Source organism: Gorilla gorilla, chromosome 1, assembly GCF_029281585.2.
Source record: "Gorilla gorilla gorilla isolate KB3781 chromosome 1, NHGRI_mGorGor1-v2.1_pri, whole genome shotgun sequence".
In the NCBI taxonomy this organism is placed as follows: domain Eukaryota; kingdom Metazoa; phylum Chordata; class Mammalia; order Primates; family Hominidae; genus Gorilla; species Gorilla gorilla.
This window is the reverse complement of record NC_073224.2, coordinates 183,191,611-183,214,699: the sequence shown is the minus strand read 5'-3', so window position 1 is coordinate 183,214,699 and position 23,089 is coordinate 183,191,611. Positions and strand designations below refer to the sequence as shown.

General features: G+C 37.4%; 1 protein-coding gene across 2 annotated transcripts in view; it reads right to left on the bottom strand.

Moving 5' to 3' along the window:
• The window catches only part of FYB2 (FYN binding protein 2), a 100,919-nt gene that overhangs the window by 39,646 nt on the left and 38,184 nt on the right, over positions 1-23,089 (bottom strand). For both annotated transcript variants that reach the window (XM_004025867.5, XM_063698345.1), the window contains exons 5-6: positions 9,832-9,941; positions 646-680 (exon numbers count right to left, since the gene is read on the bottom strand). In XM_004025867.5, the coding sequence (XP_004025916.4) occupies positions 646-680; positions 9,832-9,941 (145 nt within the window). The remainder of the gene's footprint in view (positions 1-645; positions 681-9,831; positions 9,942-23,089) is intronic.

The following is a 23,089-nucleotide window of genomic DNA, read 5'->3' as shown; positions in this document are numbered from 1 at the left end:
GCCTGGCCAAGAATACACCATTTTATAGAGGACATATCTAAGTCTCAGAGAGGTGAAATGCTCTGTTTCAAGCACTTACTAATAAGCTGTTTACCTTCATTTATCTTATTTTCATTCTCACAAGGACCTCAGATGTGAGTGCTTTATTATCCCCATTTTGCAGGTGAGGAAATGGACATTCAAGATCACATAGCCAGGAGTTGGGATTGAGGCCAGCAGTGATTCTGCTTGGGCCCTAATCAGGTTGCTATGCTGCCTCCAGGTGGCACCTGACACCATGTCTAGCAGGAGCCCAGAAAGCATGCGCTAAGGGGTCTGAAAGCCAGGATATACAAACCTGGATTGTGCCATAGAACTCTTCTCGCTGGAAGTCATAGTTATTAAAAGCTAGTTGTCACTGCCCACCACAGAAAAGGGCTATGGATGAATTGGGACCATTTCCTACCATCCTATCACATATTTTTGTCTCTGACAGTAACAGGGCTCAAAGTGCAGACTCTTAGAAGCTGGAGTCTGGAAAAGCCTCAGAAATAGGAGGAAAAATGAAAACAAAGACATTTTTTCCCTCTAAAAGATACTACTTTAGAATCAACCTTGCATTCTTATTTTACTTTTAGTTATAATGTTGGTAAGGAGAAACAATACCTTCTGGAGTTCTTCAATTCCAACTTCATAAGTTGCTAAAGTAAACATAAAAAAATTATTTCAAGGCAGTTCATCCACGCATTTCTTATAGTACCCAGGATTAAAGCAGTTATAAAAGATTCCAGAATTCAGTTTTCTCACCTTTAAGAACATCAGACTATGTAAAGCTCTATCTACAAAGTTTGGGAAATTATGGGGTCAGTGATCATGGTTTTAATTTCTGTGGGGATTTCCAGAATGGAATTTACAGTCAATGAAGCATGTGAAACCATTTCAGTTTCCTGTTTTGGCAAACAGATACACACTCCATGCTTAAAAGAAAGCACTAAAATTTAGTGGCAGCTCAGAAGGCAAACGTGAAAGGAAAGGAAAAGGAAAAAGCCTAAATCCCACTTCAACAAAATGAATTCTCTATCATGCCCCAAAGTGCTCTGTTCCACAGCCATTTTTATTTCCTTAAATACAGTTTGAAAACACGAGCACACCAACTAAGGCTGACCCACCTTTTGACTTTTCCAATAGTTCTGTGGATTTTATTTAATGACATGATGCCAATCTTAATTACAGTCATGCATTGCTTAACAATGGGGATCTGTTCTGAGAAATGCATCCTTAGGGGATTTCATCATCACGTGAATACCATAGAACATACTTATACAAACCTAGACGGTATAGCCTACTACCTTCCTAGGATATAGGGTATGGCCTATTGCTCCCAGGCAACAAAACTGCATAGCATGTTACTGTACTGAATACTGTAGGTAATTGTAACACAGTTATAAATAGTTGTGTATCTAAACATAGAAAAGGTACAGTAAAAATACAGTATTATCATCTTATGGGACCACAGCTGGATACACAATTCATTGTTAACTGAAACATTGTATAGCACATGACTATATTAATAAATACAAGTAATGACAAGAATTTGAGTTCAAACACTGTTCTGCCACTCCTACATAGGGTATTTCAGACAAATTACTTCATTTCTTTGAGCCTCAGCTTGCTCATCTATAAAAATGGACCAATTGGTACCTGCCTTACAGAGTTAATGGGGAGATTCAAGGAAATAATGTAAGAAATTTGCCCAGGTGCGGTGGCTCATGCCTGTAATCCCAGCACTTAGGGAGGCCAAGGCAGGTGGATCACAAGGTCAGGAGTTCAAGACCAGCCTGGCCAAGATAGTGAAACACCATCTCTACTAAAAATACAAAAATTAGTCAGGCACAGTGGCAGGCCTATAATCCCAGCTACTCTGGAGGCTGAGGCAGGAGAATCGCTTTAACCAGGGAGGCAGAGGATGCAGTGAGCCAAGATCGCGCTACTGTATTCCAGCCTGGGCAACAGAGGGAGACTCCATCACAAAAAAAAAAAAAAAAGAAAAAAAAAAAGGAAATTTAACATACCTAGCAGAACACTGGACATTGTATAGAAAATGGCAATGTTTTTTGATAAAATTGTTTGTTTGGTTTTCTTTGCTTAGAAGTTATTTATAAAAGTATTATCCCTACTGTTAATGAACATATGTGCATAAAAGTAGGACTCCTCCCTCTGTTTTTCTCTTTCTTGCTGCTAAAGTCCTGAAGCTTTAGAAAACTGACTGAACAATATGTTGCATTTCCAAGCTTTTATTATTCTAAACGTATAATACACTGACAAAATCAATGAAATGCTAGGTTTTGTTTAGGGACTATCAGCATATAATTGTTGACACAGACCTAAAATTCTACGTGGATAATTAATAATATGTATTTCAACTTGGGTAATTGTACACATAATACTTTAAATTAGGTAATTGTACACTTATTAATACTTTAAAAATACCTGTTTGTGATACAGTTTGCCCAATAACCATTCCTGATATGAATTTGCTTCCCAATTTTAAAAATAATAATCTCCTTCTTTCTACTCCAATTTATTTACTTGTCTACGCTTTTCAAAAACAAACCATGAGCTCATTTGCTTCTCCTAACCACCTTGGGATGGATATTATTACTTATTCTGTCTTAGAAATGATGAAACCAAAGCCAGGAGAATCCTTACTTGCCATGGCTAGTAAACAAAGATAATCCACATTCAATTAATAATGTATTCAAAATGTTGTTACTGCCTTTTAACAAAGTGGAGGTTCTTTCGTGGCAAGCTAAGCTATCCAAACTTAGGTAGGAATTCCAACATATATTCCAAGGTAGGAATATAGAGGATAAAGGGCTACATCCCAAAGGATCAGAAATGGACTAGGAATTATGACAAGAGCATGTGATCCACAGCATGAGAGTCCTCGCTTACTTTCTGCACAGAGTTATATAACCCTCTCTCCACTGATTAGTTGTATTGTGTGGGCAGAGAAACGACAAATATCTGAAGATGGTCCTCAGCAACCCTCCAACTGCTAGTGTCACAACACGGTCATGTCTTGGAGGCCTTTTGTTCCTTCTCCTCATCCTGTCTGTATGATCTTGGAAAAGTCCTATTACCTCTTTTACACCTGGAGGTGAAATGTTTATTACTAACATAATAAAAATAATAATTTAAAAGAAACTAACATTTTTTATACTTATCGATAGCAGGCACTATGCCAAGCATTTAAATGCATTATTTCATTTAATTCTCAATGACAATCACTACTAATATTCCAATTTTACTGACGAGGAAACAGCCAGCCAGACAAGTGAAGTAAATTGTCTAAGATCACTCAGGTAAGAAATGGCTTGCAAATTTTCTTCCATCCATGGCTTTATTAATTTAAATGGAATGTTATGCAGAAGTGTAAACAGAACTCTGAAGGTATCTCCAAGAGTCTCCAAGACTCTTCAAAAAATTCTCTGGGGCCTAGAAGTACAGTCTGCAAAGCACTAGTCTATATGACCTCTGAGGACAATTCTGCAGAGCTTTTAGAACAGCCTGAATCATGTATGCCCAATCCCAAGTTCTGTATAAAAGAGATGAAACCTCACCAAAGGCACCAGTGCTGAGCTAAGCACTAAACAAGGATGGTCTTCCCTGTTTTCTTGGCCTTGTTCAAGGGACAGTCACCCGAAGGCAACAGCAAAAGCCAACCACCTTGACCTCTTTCTCCTGCCTTCCCTCTCTCCTTCTCTTCCATCTCTCTCTCCCTGCCTCTTTGAAAGGTATCATTTAGATGTCTCACCTTTGGTGTACAAAAAACAAAGAGGAAACATTCATTTTAAGTTAACTTTTGTATAAGGTGTGAGACTTAAGCCAAAATTTATTTTTGTTTACCTATGGCAATTGGTCCAACACCATTTTTTAAAAGGCTGTGTTTCCTCTATTGAGCTGCCTTTACATCTTTGTTAAAAAAAATAACAACAACAGTTGGGCATATCTGTATAATTCTATTTCTGAATTCTCAATTCTGTTCCATTGTTCTACGTGTCTCTCTTTGCCAATGCCACATAGTCTTGATTATTATCCTGATAATTCTTAAAACTGATATACTAATGCCTCCCTTTTATTTTTCAAAATTGTTTTTAGGTATTCTAACTCCTTTGCCTTTCTATATGCATTTTAGGATAATCTTATCTGTATCTGCAGAAGATCCTACTGGGATTTTTATAGGAATTTTATTAAACCTGTGTATCATTTTGAGATAATTGACATTTTTACTGTTAATTTTACTGTGTTTTGTCTTCCAATCCATAAACATGGTATGTCTCTCCACTTATTTAGATTTTCTTTGATTTAATCAGAATTTTATAGCTTTAAGCTTTTAGGCCTTATCATGCTTTGTAGGATTTAAATATAAACACATATCTATTTTTAAGCAATTATAAATGATATATTTTTCAATTTCAGTATTTGTATGTTCATTCCTGATATACAGAAATATAATTGATTTTTTCGTACATTTATTTCGTATCCTACAATCTTTCTGAAATCATTTATTAGTTCTAGGAGGGTTTTTGTGTGCTTTTTTGGTAAATTTCTTGGGAATTTCTATCTAGATAATCATGCCACTGTGAATAGATAGTTTTATTTATTCCTTTTCTATCTGTATACGTTTTATTTCCTTTGCTTGCCTTATTGCACTAGCTAGAAAATCCAGCACTATGTTGAATAGCAATGGTAACAGCAGACATCCTTGCCTTGTTACCAGTAGTAGGGGAAAAGCATTCAGTGTTTCTCCATTAAGTATCATGATTAGCTGTAGGCTTCCTGTACATGTTCTTAATCAAGTTGAGGAAGACAATAGAGTCCCCATCTATTCCTATTTTATGACAGTTTTTTAAATCATAAATGGAGGTTGTATTTTGTTAAATTATTTTCTGCACAGATTGTCTAATTTTTCTTCTTTATCCTGCCAATATGGTGATTTTGTTGATTTTTGAATATTGAACCAGCTTTGCATCTCTGCACCCTTATATAACACAACCAAATGAAGAATAAACCACACAATCATAAAGAATAATTCATTTTCTATGTTGCTGAATTCTATTTGCTAATATTTTGTTGAGGATTTTTATGACTATGCTAATTAAGGATATTGATCTGAAGTTTTCTTCTTTTGTACTGCCTTTGTCTAGTTTTGATATCATGGTCATGGTAATACTAGCTTTAAAAAAATGTGTTTTCTCCTCCATTTTTGGGAAAGATTGTATAAAATTGGTATTAATTCATCTTTAAATGCCTGATAGAATTTTTCAGTGAAATCACCTGACTTAGAGTTCATTTGGGGGGAGTTTTTAAACTATGCATTCAGTTTTTCTTGAGAGTTACAGGGCTATTCAAATTATTTATTTTGAGTGAGTTGTGGTAATTTGTGCTTTTTGAGGAATTGTTCCTTTTTTTTATCTAAGTTGTTAAGTTTAAATGTGGAGAGTTGTTCATAATATTCCCTTATTATTGTTTTGATATCTACAGGGTCTATAATGATATCCCTGCTTCAGTCTTAATATTATATCTTTTTTCTGTTTCTTTTTCAGCCTTGCTAGAAGTTTATCTATTTTTTCAGCCTTGCTAGACGTTTATCAATTTTTTCAACCTTGCTAGAAGTTTGTCAATTTTATTGATTTTTTTCAAAGAACACATCTTTGATTCCACTGATTTTCTCTATTGTTTTTTGTTTTCATTTCATTTCATTTATTTCTAATCTTATCCTTATTGTTTCCTTCCTGCTACGTGCTTTCAAGAATTTTTCTTTGTCTTTAAGAAGTTTGATTATGATTCTTCGCGAGATTGCATTTCTTTTAGATTTGCTTGGTTTCTTGAATCTGTTGTCATATTATGTCTATTTTTTTTTTTTTTTTAGATGGAGTTTTGCTCTTATTGTCCAGGCTGGAGTGCGATGGTGTGATCTCGGCTCACTGCCACCTCTGCCTCCTGGGTTCAAGAGGTTCTCCTGCCTCAGCTTCTCAAGTAGCTAGAATTACAGGTGTCCACTGCCACACCCAGCTAATTTTTTTGTATTTTTAGTAGAGACGAGGTTTCACCATGTTGGCCAGGTTGGCCTTGAACTCCTGACCTTAGGTGATCCACTCGCCTTGGCCTTCCAGAGTGCTGGGATTACAGGTGTGAGCCACCGCTCCTGACTCATATTATGTCTTTTGCCAAACTGGGGGAGTTTTCAGTCACTATTTCTCCAAGTACTTCTTCAGTCATGCACGCCTTCTCTTCTCTTTCCAGAAGTCTAATGACACGAATGTTAAATCTTTTGTTATAGTCTCACAATTTTTTGACGCTCTTTTCATTTTTTTTTTCAGTCTATTTTCTCCTTGTTCAGATTTGGTAGTTACTATTGTTTATTTTTAAGTCATTGACTCTTTTGTCCCTCCATTCTGCTGTTGAGCACATCCACTGACCTTTTTGTTTTTTAGTTCTAACATTGTCATTTTTTTTTACATTTCTCTTTCTCTATAGAGACATTTTATTTCTTTGATAAGACTTTTCTTCATTTATTTCAAGCATGTCCATAACTATGCATTGGAAAATTTTATAAAAGCTGCTTTAAAGTCTTAGTCAGAAAATTCTAGTATTTCAGCCATCTCAATTTTGGCAGATATATATTTTTTTTTTCAGCTTCAGCTGCCGTAACAAAATACCATAAATTGCATGGCTAATAAATAACAGAAATTTATTCCTCACAGTTCTGGAGGCTGGAAGTTCCAAGATCAAAGTGACAACAGATTCAGTTCTGGTGAGGGCCTGCTTCCTGGTTCATAGACAGCTGTCTTCTCACTGTGCCTTCATATGGAGAAGAAGAAAGCAATCTCTCTTGGGATGCTTGTAAAGACACTAATCCCATTTGAGAGGGCTCCATCCTCATGACCTCATGTAATACTAACTACCTCCTAAAGATCTCACCTCCTAAATACCATTGCATTGGGGGTAGGTTTTCAGCATTTTAGAGGTAACAAGCAATCAGTTCATAACAATACCCAAGTAAGAAAACAGCACCTCATCACTGCTGGGCAGAAGTAGGAAGGAGTTTGGCCCTCCAGTAGGCTTCTGCTGATAACATCTTAGCTGGAAAGAGTAGGAGTGCCCTGTTATTACTTCCCACGTGGCCTTTGCTGACACTATAAGGAGAGGGTGGCCTTCTTACTGCTGGGTGGTTATGAAGATCCTTTCTACTAGGTCTCCTCTGACACCATCCTTTGAGGTAGGGAGAAGGGCATCTTGTTACTGCTGGAAGGGGAGTGAAAGTCAAAGTTCCTCACATAATCTTTATGGACACTAAGTGGAATTTTATTACCACCAGGCAGGGGTGGAAATCCCAGCTCCCTACTTGACCTTCTCTGACATCACTCCAGTGGAGGAGTTGGGTGCATCATTGCAGCCTGCTGAGGGTAGATGTCCAGGCTCCCCATTCAGCATTGCTGTTGGTGGTGGGCTACATTTTTTTCTATGATGTTTGGCTGGAGTAGACTAGTTATTGTCTAGAGGTTTTCTGTCTTTCTAGGTTTCCCTTTTCCTGGTTGTTTGGCTAGAAAGAGCAGGCTTCAGCTGAAGCTGTTGTTGTGCCCACTGGTGTTTCTGAGTTGCTAACTTTTTTACCTCCAAAACTGACATATTCGAGGCAAGAAGAAAACCAGGGAACTCACCACCTTATCCTTCCTTGGGGCCTGATGTCCCTAGCTGGTCTACCTTCTTCTCTCTACCTTTCAGAGTCATCTAGTCTTCTTATGTTTGTTTTACATACATAATGCCTGAGGCTTTTAGCTGTACCTAGCAGGAGCAATAGGACAAAAGTACATCTGTTCCATCTTCCCAGAAACAGAGGTCCACTTCACTTGAAATGAGCTACTTGCAGGGGGGTGGATTCTAGGGGCATCACGTGGTCCAGAGAGAGAAGGAGCAGGCTCTGATTGGAGCATCCATTTGGCTCTGTGAATTCTTAGCCTTGTAGAAGGGCATATAGTTGGAACGTGGCCCAAATGGTGCCCACTGCCCTTCTTTCAAAGTGTGGTCTGTAGACCAGCAGCATTGATATCACCAAGGAACTTGTTAGAAATGCACAATCTCAGACCCCATACCGGAGCTGCTGAACCAGAATCTACATTTTAACAGGATCCCTGCATGACTTGTATGAACGCTAGAAATTGAGAAACCCTGCTCTAAAGAAGGGGTCCATATACTCTGAGTATGGGGCAGCACTGCATTTTGGGGGTGCTGGGCAGGGTCAAGAGTTGCTCTTCCTATGGCTAGTATTTTACAAACCATTTAGGAGAATCTAGACTGCCCAGTCTAAAAGAAAGGCAGTTTTTCTAATAGTTCTCCAACCCCTTATTTCCTTTCTTTTTTTTTTTTTTTTTTTTTTTTTTTTTTTTTTTTGAGACAGAGTCTCGCTCTGTCGCCTAGGCTGGAGTGCAGTGGCGCGATCTCGGCTCATTGCAAGCTCCGCCTCCCAGGTTCAAGCCATTCTCCTGCCTCAGCCTCCCGAGTAGCTGGGACCACAGTCTCCCACCACCACCACACCCGGCTAAATTTTTTGTATTTTTAGTAGAGACGGGGTTTCATCGTGTTAGCCAGGATGGTCTCGATCTCCTGATATCGTGATCCGCCCATCTCGGCCTCCCAAAGTGCTGGGATTACAGGCGTGAGCCACTGCGCCCGGTCCCAACTCCTTATTTCTTGAGGGAGAAGAGGGAAATTTCAATAGGTCGTGATCCTTACCTCATGAACTTCCTAAGTATGTATTCCCAGGAAAATGACTTCCTTTCCCAGAACCTTGAGGTTCTTGTCTATACAATGAAGAAGTTGCACCGGATGATCTCTTTTTAGCCCTGCTTTCAGGGAAGCCAAACTTCCTTGAATAAGAAGTAGCATAAACTTGTGGAAAAAGCATAGAATTTAGAGGTAGCCTGAGCCTGTTTCACATTATAACTCTATTCCATGTTATATTTATGGCCTCGTGCAACTCAATCTTTCTGATGTTCAGTTTCCTGTATCAAACATTAGGGGTGATCAAACCACTCTATCAGCAGGGCTGTACACGGGGAACCTAACACAGAACTACAGTATCCTATAGTACAAGCTCACTAAATACTAGTGTTTATTCCAGCACTAAAATGTATGCCTTTTATAGAGAACTGGCTGATACTACAGGCAGAACAAGGACATTGTACCTTGTAGAAATGCAATAATCTCTGCTCCCTCATCTTTTTACATGAGAAGGTCTCTTTACTCACAAAAATGTCCCGAGCATTGTCAGCAATGCCAGAGGCAGGAAGACTTAGCTCTGAGCCAGTGGTCAGATCCATTAAATAAATCCCCTGCTCCTATTCAGACTGAACACAGGGGCCTAATTCTCATGGTCTGTTATCTCACTCTCCACACACCAAGTAACCAGGGAACTTCAAGAAAGACACCAGGAGAAAAGAGATGAAGTTTCTACAGGAAGAGAAGGAAGAAAAATGAATCATCATATCTTGATTTTCCCTCCCTCATATCTACAAAAGGCAAAGCAGCTGAGTCGATTGGTAAAGGGGAGAAAAGAAGAGGCTGGGAAGGCAGCAATAGCTATTGTGAGATAGCACTGATGCCCAGCTGGATTTATTTATATTTTTAAGAGACCAGACACAGAAAAAAAAAAAGAAAAAGAAATAAGATGGTTGTGCAGGATGGCTGTGCATTTTTAAACTTACAGTTAGCTAAAGGGAAAATATCATTTTTGACACATTTTCATTCCACACAGGGTTACACTATTAATTGGCTTAGCAGACTTACGATCAGCAATTTCTTCTGCAGTGCACAGGTTAATGGAGTTGCCAGAGTGTCTCAGATATGAAATTGTTGCCTCATAATTATGTGGTTCTTCAAATTCTGCATTGAAAAGCCTGGAGAAAAAAGGGTTACTTAAAATGTAACATTTTTAAAAACACATTTTGAAAGCTTTTTGTATTTTTTCCTCATTAGAGAAATAATATGTGTCTGGCCAATATGGTGACCTAAGCATATATGGGAGGCACACTACCCCTACTCCAAATGCATAAGAATTCTAGATGAAAGATGGCAATGCAAAGACTTGTGTAAAGATTATACAGTCCACACAGAAATCAATAAAGCAAAATCCCCAGGTGCCAGACATACAGAGGAAATTCACAATTAAAGATGCAAGTGAGAATGGCAGTCAAGGGACACAAAGGGAAATTGAGACCAGATAAAGAGAAATCTTAATGACTGGGCAGCTGGGGATTTAATGTCTGAGTCAGAAGGTAAGTCTGAACCATAAGCCTCATCTGAATAGGAAACTGAAATGGAGCTATCAGCATCAAGTCCAGAGTTACAATATGCTGTTCCATCTGTAAAACGAGTACTAAACGTATCTGTCCACTCTCCCAGGGAATGAGCTTGGAAGTTTGCTATCTGACTATGGCCATAGGAACTGAAAGAGTCACCAATGAGAAATCAGAAACTTGAAAACTCAGCACCAAATACAGAGGTGGGGTTTAATAAACAATCTGCCCATTTCAGAGACACAAAGTCGAAATTGATGCTTGAAATTCAAATCCCTCTTCTAAAGGCAAATCTGAAATTATTCTGTAAAGATGCTTCCGCAATCCACGGCACCTGTAGTTTCCAAAGAAAACAAATTCCCACTCAAAATAAGCTGATAGTGAAAACTGAAAATCATACAAGGAGATGAGCTGCAATAACTAATGGGGGACCTAAATAATAGAATAACATGAACGTTAATTTAAAATACATGTGTTTTTAGTATTCCAAGAAATAAAGTGAAGAATAGAAGCCATTAGGTAAAAACAAGAGACTGAGGGAAAAGAATGCCCTATAGATTTGGAGAAAGGAGTTATAGAGATCATAAAATATAGTTCTTAAGATAAAAAATTTAATGTAGAGGCTGAAAAGTAGACTAGATGCAGCAGCAGAAGGAATTGGTGAATTATTATTATTAGTATTATTATTATATATTTTTTGAGACAGGTTCTCACCCTGTCACCCAGGCTGGAGTACAGTGGTGCAATCTCAGCTCACTGCAGCCTCAACCTCCCAGGCTCAAGCAATCCGCACACCTCAGCCTCCTGAATAGCTGGGACTACAGGTGTGTGCCACCACACCCGGATAATTTTTTTGTGTGTTTGTAGAAAGGAAGCCTCGCCATGTTGCCCAGGCTGGTCTCAAACTCCTAGGCTCAAGTGATCCACCTGCCTTGGCCTCCCAAAAGTACTAAGATTACAGTCATGAGCCACTGGCCTAGAATTGGTGAATTATTTAGATATGAGGACGTTACCCAGAATGTAGCATAGAGAGATAAAGAGATAGAAAATATTTAAAAAGAAGAGATAGGGAGGATAGAATGAGAAAGTCCAACATACATATATTAAGGATTATAAAAAGAAAGAAGAAAGAGAATGATGTAAAGGAGTCAATATTCAAATTATAATAGCTAAGACTATTATTTTCCATAATAATAATATGGAAAGTAGTGGAAGAGGGCTATGAAAATTATTCTCAAGTCTTTGCATTATTTACGAGCAGGATGGAGATTTTGATTAACATTAGACTTTGTAAATTATAGATGTCAAAATTTAATTGTAACTACTATAGAAATAGAATATTTAACTTCTAAACTGGCAGAAGGGAAAAATGCAATGAGAAAGCTTAAATATTTTTTAAAAAGAAGGAAAGAAAAAAATGCAATTATAGAAATTGCATAGTAAATCTTAATTGGGAAAATTCCAAATAGGTCAAGGATTGCAATAAATGCACATAGATTAAGCTATTCCAATTAAATAAAGAGTATCTGAATTGATATATTTTTTTAAAAGCAGCAGACAAGCCAAAGATCCAAGGTAAATGGATGGAAAAGACATACAAACCAAATAGTACCAAAGAAAACTGAAGCAGGTATATTAATATTAGACCAACTTCAGTGTGACTGATGAAGAAAATGAGAAAGGGTACACACGAGTGCGTATACACTGACACAAATTAGAGATAAGAAAGGAAACAAAACTAGAGATAGTTTTAGGCTTTCAGAAACCTAAGAAAGTGTTATGATCAGCTCTCTACCAGTAACTTTAAAAATTTAGAGAAAATTGGCAACTTTATGGGGAAGTGGAAAATTACCATACCGACTGAGAAAGAAACACAAAAACTAATAGGCCAATAAATCATTAAAGAACTTTTATCAGTAGTACACACCTCCACTCTTCCCTGTACCTACCTCCACCCTAACTCGCCTCTCTTCTTGCTCTCTACCAGATAGTTTTACAGACAAGTTTTAATGAGGTGTTTTAGAGGACAGAAAAAGAGGAAAAGCTACGCTACTCGTTTTAAGAAGATAATACAATTTTGATATGAAGACTACAAAATGATCAAAGAATAAGAGAAAATATACTTCAATCTCACTTCAGAGATTTTAGCCCAAATTCACTAAATGCTGAAAAATGAATTAATCAGTATTAAAAATTACTCAAGAATAACTGAAATTTATTCCGAGACCTCAAGGATGGCTTAACATCAGAAAATCTATCATTGTAATTAATCACATTGTTTCAATAAAAGTGAAAAAGGTTATTTTAATATGCAAAAAAGCATTCCAGGGAGATAAACTTTCTTTACTAGATTACCCTCCAACAAATAACATACTTAATAGTAAAGTGTAACAAATAATATTTAGACTCTATCAGGAACTTTGGCAATAAGAAAAAGACAAACCCATAGAAAATTGGACAAAAGTATATTCCAGTCATCACTGAAGAGTCAAATTGAATAGCTTATAAAGGTAAACTCCTAACCTCATAGTGAACAGGGAAATGGAAATCAAGATAATGAAAATTTAGTTCACCCTTCATCAGATTAGCTAGAATCCCAGTTTGAAAATAATACCTTATTTGGCAAGAATATGGAGAAACAGGAAATCTTTACACTGCTTTGAGAGTATGAATTGTCACAACCATTTTGGAGAATAATTTTTCAATATCTAGTAACACTGAAGTTGATTAGTTAGTATTGTTTAGCAATTCTACTTCTAAGTAAATAGCTTTGAGAAACTTGCTTATATTTACCTACAAATGTAGGAGAATGATTACTGAAGCATTATTTGAAATGGTAAAAATTTACAACAATCTGCATGTTCCTTAGCGAGAAAATGCATAAACAAATTGGGATGTGTTCATATGAGGAAATACAATACAGCAATTATGATGAACAAATGACATATACATCAACACAGATAGAATATGAAAACACAGCTTCGTAAAAAAAAGTTGCAGAAGGATAACATAAAGTGTCATTTATACAAAAATTGAAAAACTATATCCTTAACAGATACATGAGTTTATAGCTCAAATGTAAGAATATACTAAATGGATACACTCACAAATTCATGATTGGAGTTGCCTCTGCAAAGGGAGAAAGGGAAATGGAATTATGGAGTAAATTCATAAACTTTTCCCCTCTGTACTCTCCGCATTTGGTATGAGGTAGTTCCATTTGCTATAGATGCAGTTGAAGGGGACTAGAGTTAGGGTTAGGGTTAGGGTTAAAGGTTAGGTTAGAGTTGAAGTGACTTCAGCTGCATCACAACTACATCACAGCAAATGTGGATAGTATCAAAGAGAAAAATTACACACAACCTCTGAACGTTAATACAAATGAGGTCTTAGCATTTGGTAGTCTTCCTGATTTTTCATTTATATGTGTATTCACATAGTTGTTATCATAGACAGTGAAAAAGTTGGAGTTCTCTTTTTTCCCCTCATTTATTATAATCATAAGCACATTCCACCCAATTGTTTTCTCTCGGTTGACTATTTTGCATATTTTCTAGTTTTTTTTGCATAGTTGCATATTTTCTAAAAAATATTTTGCATATTTTCTGGTTTTCTTTTGTGTATATTCTCTGTAATAATTCTAAAGATGTAATAGTTCATTTTGCTGAAAAAGAAAAATTATAAACTCCAATGCATCAGTAATTTCTCTCATATTTTTGTTCCCCTCCCCCTTCATAAAGTAATCAAGAGAAACTTTCTTAAATTATAGGCTATGCCATAGAGCTCATGCTTCAATGGCCTAACAATCTCATTTGGTCTATGGTAAATTAATTTTATTAATAAGAAACAATTTGGGGAAAAATGGAAAGATGTCTAATCAATTTCTTAGACCACTTTGGTCAAAAATGAATAAATATCTCATTTCAGATAATTATAAAGAAAATTTTACCAAAGTTTCAAAAAAGGCATCTTTAGGATCAATTGTCTTTACAGAGAATCAGCGCTGGGATTATTGTTAAGAGGAAAAAAGAAGGTTGCAGATGTATTTTAACCTCCTTTTTTGTTACCTGAGAATGTCTTTTACCTTTATCCCTGGTCCATTAAAACTAGATCTGAGATCCACCTTGATTTTATACAATGTGGATCAATATACAGAACTTGGATTGGAGGGAAGAAATAACTATGATTTAAATCTGTGCTTCAACTTCTTTATTTCCACATTTATGAAAAATGTGTCTACAGGACTATAGACACTACTGGGAGGCAGCACAGAATATGAGACAGACCTGGAACATGGGGTCAGACAGATTTGAATTTGAATCCTAGCTCTCTTCTACATTCTAGTTATAAAGAACTGGGTAAATACCTTAAGCCTCCATTTCCTGCTCTATAAAACAGTTATAATAAAATCTACTTTAAAGGTGTATTATGGATATTGAATGAAATATTTGCCCTCTGCACATAGGCATTCCACAAAAGTGTGCTGGTAATATTACTGTATTAGAGGACAGAAATATTGTATTTTAAAATAAGTTTTGAGGTTTATATCTTGTAAAATTTTTTATTAGTGGCATAGCATCAGGTTTCTAACTTTTCTTACTTCCTTACAGAAAACCTCCAGTTATTTATATACATTATAAAATGTTAATGTTTCTCAGTGATATTTTCGACATTATCTGTGTTCAAGAAGCAAACATAGCTCCTTAAATGCAATATAAGTATTAAAGGTGATTTACAAAACCAGAAAATTTCTAATTTTGTTTGGACTCCTGGAAATCCCATCTTCAAAAATAAATGTTTAAACAAATGGGATCTCTCTAGCTAAAGCATGGACAAGTGACCTCTCATGGTTGTTTCCATTTGCCATGTCTACCTCTGGTCCACAGCCCTGAAAGGTCCCCGTAGAATCCCTCATTGTCCTTTGGAGAATAATTAGTTAACCTCTGTATTAGGCTGTATGCTCTAGAGAAGTTGCTCATGCACCTCATTCAAACATCTGTCCACTTGGTCAAACAGTGAGATTATTAATCACATTAATAGCTACCATTTCTTGAGGGTTTACCATGTGTTAGACACCGTGCATAGATTCATTATATGCACCTCTCATTGGCTGTGTGGTCTTGAGCAGTCATTTAGGTTCTCAGAGCCTTCATTTCCTCATAGAGTCACTGTGAGGGTTTAGTGTGGGAATAACTGAATCACAATGTGGAAAATGCCTGACAGGCGAGTTTCCTTTCACAGGAGAAGACTCCTGTGCCACACTGCATGATGATGACTCAAAAATTTCATTGGAAGAAAGTTCTAGATCTAAAGAAGAGCTTTCATTAAGTAGAAAGATTGAGACTTGAACAGCAAAACCTGTTAGCCATACTTGTATATTTATTTTGTTAGGTTGAAAACACAGTTTCTTCCACTTAATATTTCAATGGGCCATGCATTTTGGAGACAGGATGAACAGGAGTAGCTTAGTCAGCATTTGCTCTGTGTAACATTCTACAGGTTCCTGGTGACAAGGGAGTGTGACATCATCTGATTTCTCAATTGTCCAAAGTCCCAAACTGGACAAATTTCTATTTCCAGTAAATAAATTAAGAATACCCTACTCATAGCTCTTCACCCTAAGAAATCCTTCCCTTGAATGAAATGATTGGTGATTAAACTTTCAAAAGTGACATCCATGCTAAATAAAATGGATCTCAAAATTCATTTGTGCCAGGTTCAGAAAAATATATGATGAATTTGGAGTGATTTTTTTTCATAAGCTACTAAAACTTGTTTCGTATACATATTAGATAATGGTTAGAGATGAACAATCAATGAATCAGTAGAGCAGAATGATTCAGAGAAACATAGGCTTCAGAAAGACAGAGGTGGCAGTGAATCTCAGCTCTACCAGTCTGTGACCTTGGGTGGGTGGTTCGACCTAAGTCTCTTCACCCTTTAATCCTCTTTATATGAGAATGAAATGATATAATTTATGCCATGCTTAGTGTAGTGCTTGGCATAAAATGTTTGCTACTTCTGCTTCCACTACTACTACTTCCACTTTCACTTTTATACTATTTTCCCTTTTACAATTCTACTATTTGTCCTTCGAATTCTACCACCACCTTCACCACTAGTTCTCCTGCTTCTATCATTTTACAGAACACACACATATGTGTGCATACATATACATCTTTTTATGTAATATATATTTTCATTTGTGTATATATGTGTTTACATATATATACGTACATGTATACACACATACACACAATCCTACCACCACATGTACCATAACCTTACTGTGATGGTTAATATTGAGTGTCGACTTGATTGGATTGAAGGATGCAAAGTATTGTTCCAGGGTGTGTCTGTGAGGGTGTTACCAAAGGGGATTAACATTTGAGTCAATGGACTGGGAGAGGGAGACCCACCCTCAATCTGGGTGGGCACAATCTAATCAGCTGTCAGTGCAACTAGAATAAAATAATAGACTGCCTGAGTCTTCTGGCCTCTATCTTTCTCCCATGCTGGATGCTTCCTGCCCTCAAACATTGGACTCCAAGTTCTTCAGCTTTTGGACTCTTGGACTTAAACCAGTGGTTTGCCAGGGCTCTCAGGCCTTCAGCCACAGACTGAAGGCTGCACTGTCAGCCTTCAAAAAGTAGGGATACTTTTGAGGTTTTGGAATTTGCACTGGCTTCCTTGCTCCTCAGCTTGCAGATGGCCTATTGTGGGACTTCACCTTGTGATCATGTGAGTCAATACTCCTTAATAATCTCTCGTTTATATATACATCTACCCTATCAGTCCTGTCCTTCTAGAGAACCCTGACTAATCCACTTACCAATTCTACTATGACTTCTACTACAACAACATACAACAAATAGAGCTTCTCTCAGCCCTGGGCACTAGGTATTTCTTTTTTCTATTCATGTATATGTAACCCAGTTATTTCTACAAAGGACCACAAAACCATGATCACCAAGTAAATGTTATTAAAGTGCCACATAACCTTACAAAATATGCTGTCCACTCTGGCTTTAACTTAACTCTGAAGCTACATTGTCAAACCATTGATCTCATTCATAAGGCAGGCGTGGGAAGGCATGTAAATAATAATAACAGCTGATAATTGTTACCTGCCAAGCACTGTTTCAATTACATGTATCAATCTTTGGCTCTATGAAATAGATACTATTATTCTTTCCACAATCAGATGAAGAAACTGAAGCATGATCCAAGCTCACAGAGTAGTTAGCAGCAGAGATAAGAAGCCAGATATGTGAATCCAGATATTTGAATCTGAAGTCTTAACCATTATGCTGTATACCATCTTACACAGGGGATGTACTGGTTAAAGTCAAACATGGCATGAATAGATCACACCGTAATGGAAGTCATCAAAGAAAGAGGTCATCAGAGTATACAGCAAGGAGGATTCCAAAGGACTGACCAGACTATTAGCTAGAGACATAATGACAGAAAAGTATGTCTGCTAGTGGTATAAAAGAGAAGCTCTCAGATTTCTCATTCATTAAGTTACATGCTATTATTCACTCTTCAAACAAACTATATTCATGTTAATTTTATATGCATTATCTCACATAATCCTCTCAGTAGCAGTATGAGGCATTCTACAGTTGAGGAAACTGAGGCTTGGAGATATTCAGTAACTTGCCCAAGATAGCACTGCTAAGTAGCAGAGGTGGGTCTGGAAACCACACCTTCTGATTCCTAGTCCATTGGTTCTCTCCTCTGCACTACAAGTCACTCTAGAACTGAGGGAACACTGAAAAATGAAAATAATGAAGCACCAGACGATGGTGAAGGTCAAGGAGCTTGTGAGTGGGCTTTGGACAATATTTTTCCAACCTTTGTTAGGCTGACCCAAGAGTTCATAGATCAATTCTTTTATATATTAGTTATTTATATGCGGAAAATGTTATGGGGAAGTTCTTTTTCTTGTCTTTGCCTGACATTATCACCTATAAAATGAAAAATATTACCATTTAACCTGTAATTTGAGGTTAAGGTGGAACCAGTGGATCAGGGTGAATTTGGGAATGACTTTCTAAAAGCACTTTGTCTTCTAAGTGTTTTAGGAAGTCACACAACAACTAAAGCAGACTCTCTTTTTTCCCATTCATCTAGGAACAAGATCTGATAAAGCAGATTCCTAATAAACCAGTCAAAACTTCAGCAGCATGAAACAAAATGACCACAAGCCCTCATTTTGATCACTAGTCAAATTTTAAAATATCTTTGTTTCAAATTTCAGAGTGTCTTCTTTGAGGTGCACTAACATCTGACCCCATTTATTTTACAGAGAGGGAAGTGAGGTCACCCTCTGAACTAGTGGTAGGCTTTTAAATAGGAGCCTGGTCTCCTGACTGCCTGTTCTGCCACCTACAGCATTCGACCTTGATACAGACAAACACTGCTATTACAAACAAACAACAAATCTCTGCCATTTATTAAGAGCTTACAACATTGGAATTCCACTTTGCTGAATTAGAGATATTTATCTCAATCCTCACAACATCCCTGGGGGAAGGATTTGATTTCACTATTTCCCATATTAGAAAATAGAAGGCCGAGAGATATCAAATAACTTTCCCAGGATCACACAGCTAGTGTGTGGAGCTCAAACTATGAATCCAAGGTTATCTGACTCCTAAATCAATGCCCTTAACTTCATGTAACATACTCCCTGGATCTTTTAATTTTTAATTCATTCAATTTAAACACACTTTAATTATGCAGCTGGTAAGAAAGAAATATTAGACCATCTCTCTGCTTTTGAAGAATTTATAATTTAGTCAGGGAAATGAGATACACCCAGGGAAACAGAAAATCACAAAAATAGACTGGATATACTTGAGTCTTAAGCCGAGTGCCGTCTAAGTCCATTCTATTCTTCAGCCAACATTTATTGAACAACTATTAAATGCTGTATGCCCCCTTCCCCATATACACCTTACCACTACACACTCTAATCATGTCAAATTACCCATAGTTCTTGAACACATGAGGCTGTTTCCTGCCTCTTCGCTTTTGTCCACGTTTCATCTGCTTATAATGACCTTATCACCAACATCCTCTGGGCAAACTCATATTTTTTCTCCTAAAATTCTGATTGTCATTATCCATGGCCCTTCTATAGTCTATTCTCCACACAGCAGCCAAGATGATCTTCTCAAAATATAATTCAGACCTTGTCACAATCCTGCTTAAGACTTTCCAGAGGCATCCTATGGTTTTTAATAATTTTTTTTAAAAAAGAACCACTAAGCTCCCCACCTTTATGATCTCATCCCTTTCCATGTCTCCAAGGTCCTGTACTACCATTCTCTTCCTCACTCATCACTCTCCAATCACACTGGCCTCCTGTCTACTTTACAAGGATGCAGTGCTCTCTACTACCTCGAAGACTTGGCAAAGGCTGCTCCTGCTATGTAGAATGGTTTCTGTATTACCAACTCTTTCTCAACTACCAGGTCTCACTTCTGTCCCCTTTGGCAAGGCCCTTCTTCAGCCGGCTTTCCCAAACAGCCCCCCTTCCCACCTATTTCTGTATACCACAATACTTGTTGTATACCCTTCTCAGTCACTGTCATAGTCTTAAAATTACTTTATTACTCTTTGAAACTAGTTTAATTTTCTCTTTCTCGCTCTGGGATCTTGAATATCACTTGCTGCTCAGTACCCATTGCCTCATCCAGTGTCTGGCACATTGTAGGCTCCCAGTTAGCAACTGGTTTTTTGTTTACATCCTTCTCTGATGCTCATACAAAAACACTGGGAACTCTTTGACAGGTAGATGATGTCACATCATTAATTTTTCTCATTGAGCTCCCCCTCTCTGTCAGGTACTGTTCTAGAATATAAAAATAAATAGCAGTCAATGTCCTTAAACTCAGGGTTCTTATGGTCTAGAAAAACATAAAAAATAAATCAATCAAATGAATATTATCAATCAAAGCATTCATAAAAAATAACAGGAAAATAAAGCAGAATCATATATGAAATAGGTAGCACCTTGGGTGAGGGAACATGTGCTATAGCCAGGAAAGCTGACATTTCAGCATATATCATTGCCTCATACCATATTTGTTATTTGTTTTTCTTCCCAACTAAAATATATACTTAATGAGGGCAGATACTTTGTGTTCATTTCCCGCCGCATTTCCAGCATCTAGAAAAATGGCGGGCACATAGTTGGAGTTCAATAATTATTGAATGAATAAATAAAAAATGAATTCTGCATGATGAGAAGGAGCCATTAGGTGACGATCTGGGAGAAGATGACACACACAGGAAAATATAAGTACTTCTGATTGGTCAGGGAAGTTTGTTGTGTTTGATGATTAGCCAAAGGCCAGTCCATGGGTGGAAGACAGCAAACAAGGGTGAGAGGGCTTAGGAGAGGAGTTTGGAGAATAACCAGTGATCAAAACCCATAAGAAACCTATAAGAATATATATAGGTATAAAGAAGTATAAGGAAGCATATTCTTGACCCTGGGAAAAGTACAACAATTTTGAATTTTATTCCAAATATAAAATGGATGCTAAGAGCTCAATGATTAGTTTAATTAAATATTTAATTCAAAAACTAATGAGTCCAAAGAAGAGGAGAGAAGAAAGGAGCGTGCCTCTCATGTGGGCTAATAAATCAGAACAAGCTTCTTGGTAGGGTGTCACTTGGAGCTGAACGCTAGACCAAGAAGGAGCAGAGGAAAGAGGATCTCATGTGAGTCCCCGCTCTCACATGGCAGTAGCCCTTACCTAATATGCAAGGGCAAAGGAAGTGCTCAGATTGTCCTAATTATTTAGCTTTAATATTAGAGGGATATAATATTGGACATGCAAACCAATGCAAAATGTATACAGAACAGAATCTTGAAATGTTTTATTTACATAAAAGCTAGTGGAAGATGATATCATTCTTTCCATCCATCCTTCTCCCCATCATTTTGTTTATCTGTTATTCCACTGGCCCATCACTCAGTCATTCGATAATTATTGCTTGCATGCCCACTGTTTGCTAGGTCTTGTAAAAATAAAGGTGAAAAATATATATGATCCTTCTTTCATGGAATTTGCAGTCTAATAGATATCTCCAAAAGCACTTCATGGTGGAAAAATTCTGGCTGGGTCAGAATAACATAGCTGAAAATCTTTAATTTGGTTCTGAGCTCATATCCCAAATAAACTCTGAAACAGGGCAAGCCATGGTTTCTCACCTATAAAATGACAATACTAATATTGTGTATATTCACTAATGTTCAATATTCAATATACTAATACTAATAATAATATTGCCATTTTATAGATGGCAATTAGTATTGCCTCCTAAGACAGTCATTGGTCTAGAATGAGTCTAACAGATATAAAAGGGCTCAGCAATGCTCAGCATGTGGTCATACACAAACAGTAGTTTCTATTCAACCTTACTAAATAAACCCATGTACAAAACTAGGCCCCAAGTCTGCAACTTGTGATTGTCTGTTTCTTTCTCAATCATGACTTTTCTGGCTTATCATCTGAATGCCACTGAAGAGAAAAAGCAAGGCTTAGTTCCAAAACCTTTCATATTTTAGCTCCACCCTAGGCCAGCCTCCCTCACACAGATCCCTCTGCACAGAAAATGAAATCCTAAGGCAGGCGTTCAAGAACTCCTGCTCAAAGCATATCCAGGCTCGATGTGTAGAGCAAGCCATGAGTCTATTAAGCCTTGCCCTCTTTTGTTGTAGGTAAAGTGTTCTTTGAATCCTCAGTAAGGCAGCCTGGGGTGATAGTTGAGAGGCTGTGCTCTGGAGCCAGGCTGACCAGGTCAAGCCCTGGTGCTGCTGATCCAGTTGCATCACCCTGGATGACTTCACCTGACTCTCCGTGGTCAGAGAGTGCACAAAGCACTTACTGTACTTCATGGGTGGTTGTAGCTGGGAGTTCTAAAGTGAGAGAGAGGACATAAGGTACAACTCTTTATCTATGAAAAGTGCTCAATAAATAGAAGTTATAGGTGAGATTTTTTTTAAGGAGGAATATTTGAAAACAAAAAAGAAGAGAAAAACTCAGTAAATTCACTGCTCCTTGTGAAAAACAGGCCAATCAGTGGCCCTGTTGTGTCCCTGAAGTCCAATTAAAAAGGGATAATAAGAAATTATTGAAGTGGCTTAAGCTGAAACTACCTGAATGTTCTGAGTCTGAAACTGTACAGGCAGGACACAGGCTTCAAAAAATTCATTCTCTTCATTCTTTCCTGTAGCGATTCAATTTATCCCAGCATGCTGGGATTTCCTGGCCTGCTTTCACCTCTTGAATATCACTACAAGGAGGCTGTTTTGTTGTTCGTCAATCAGGTCAGGTCTGTACCAGTCTTAATTACCTGAAGTGCAGCCATTCAGGAAAGAGCACTGTAGTTGCAAACAATTTTAAAACTAGCCTTAAGTGATTCTGTCCTACATGTACAAAGGCACAATGACATGCTTTTTGTTGTTGCTGTTATTAAGCAGAAAACAAGCTCAAAGTCCTTTCAGGAAGGATCCTTCTTGTCTTGCACTGATTGTGTGCTAAGCACTTCACCTGTGTTAATATCAACAATGATGGGAACAGCAAATAACCTCCGTATTGTCCTAGATTCCTCTCTTTCCCTCACATCTCACTCCCTACAGCTGATCCAGCAATTGCTGTTTTCCTTCCAAACAAATCTTTAATCCATCAACTTTTTTATTTCATTTTGACTACCCTGTCCATGTT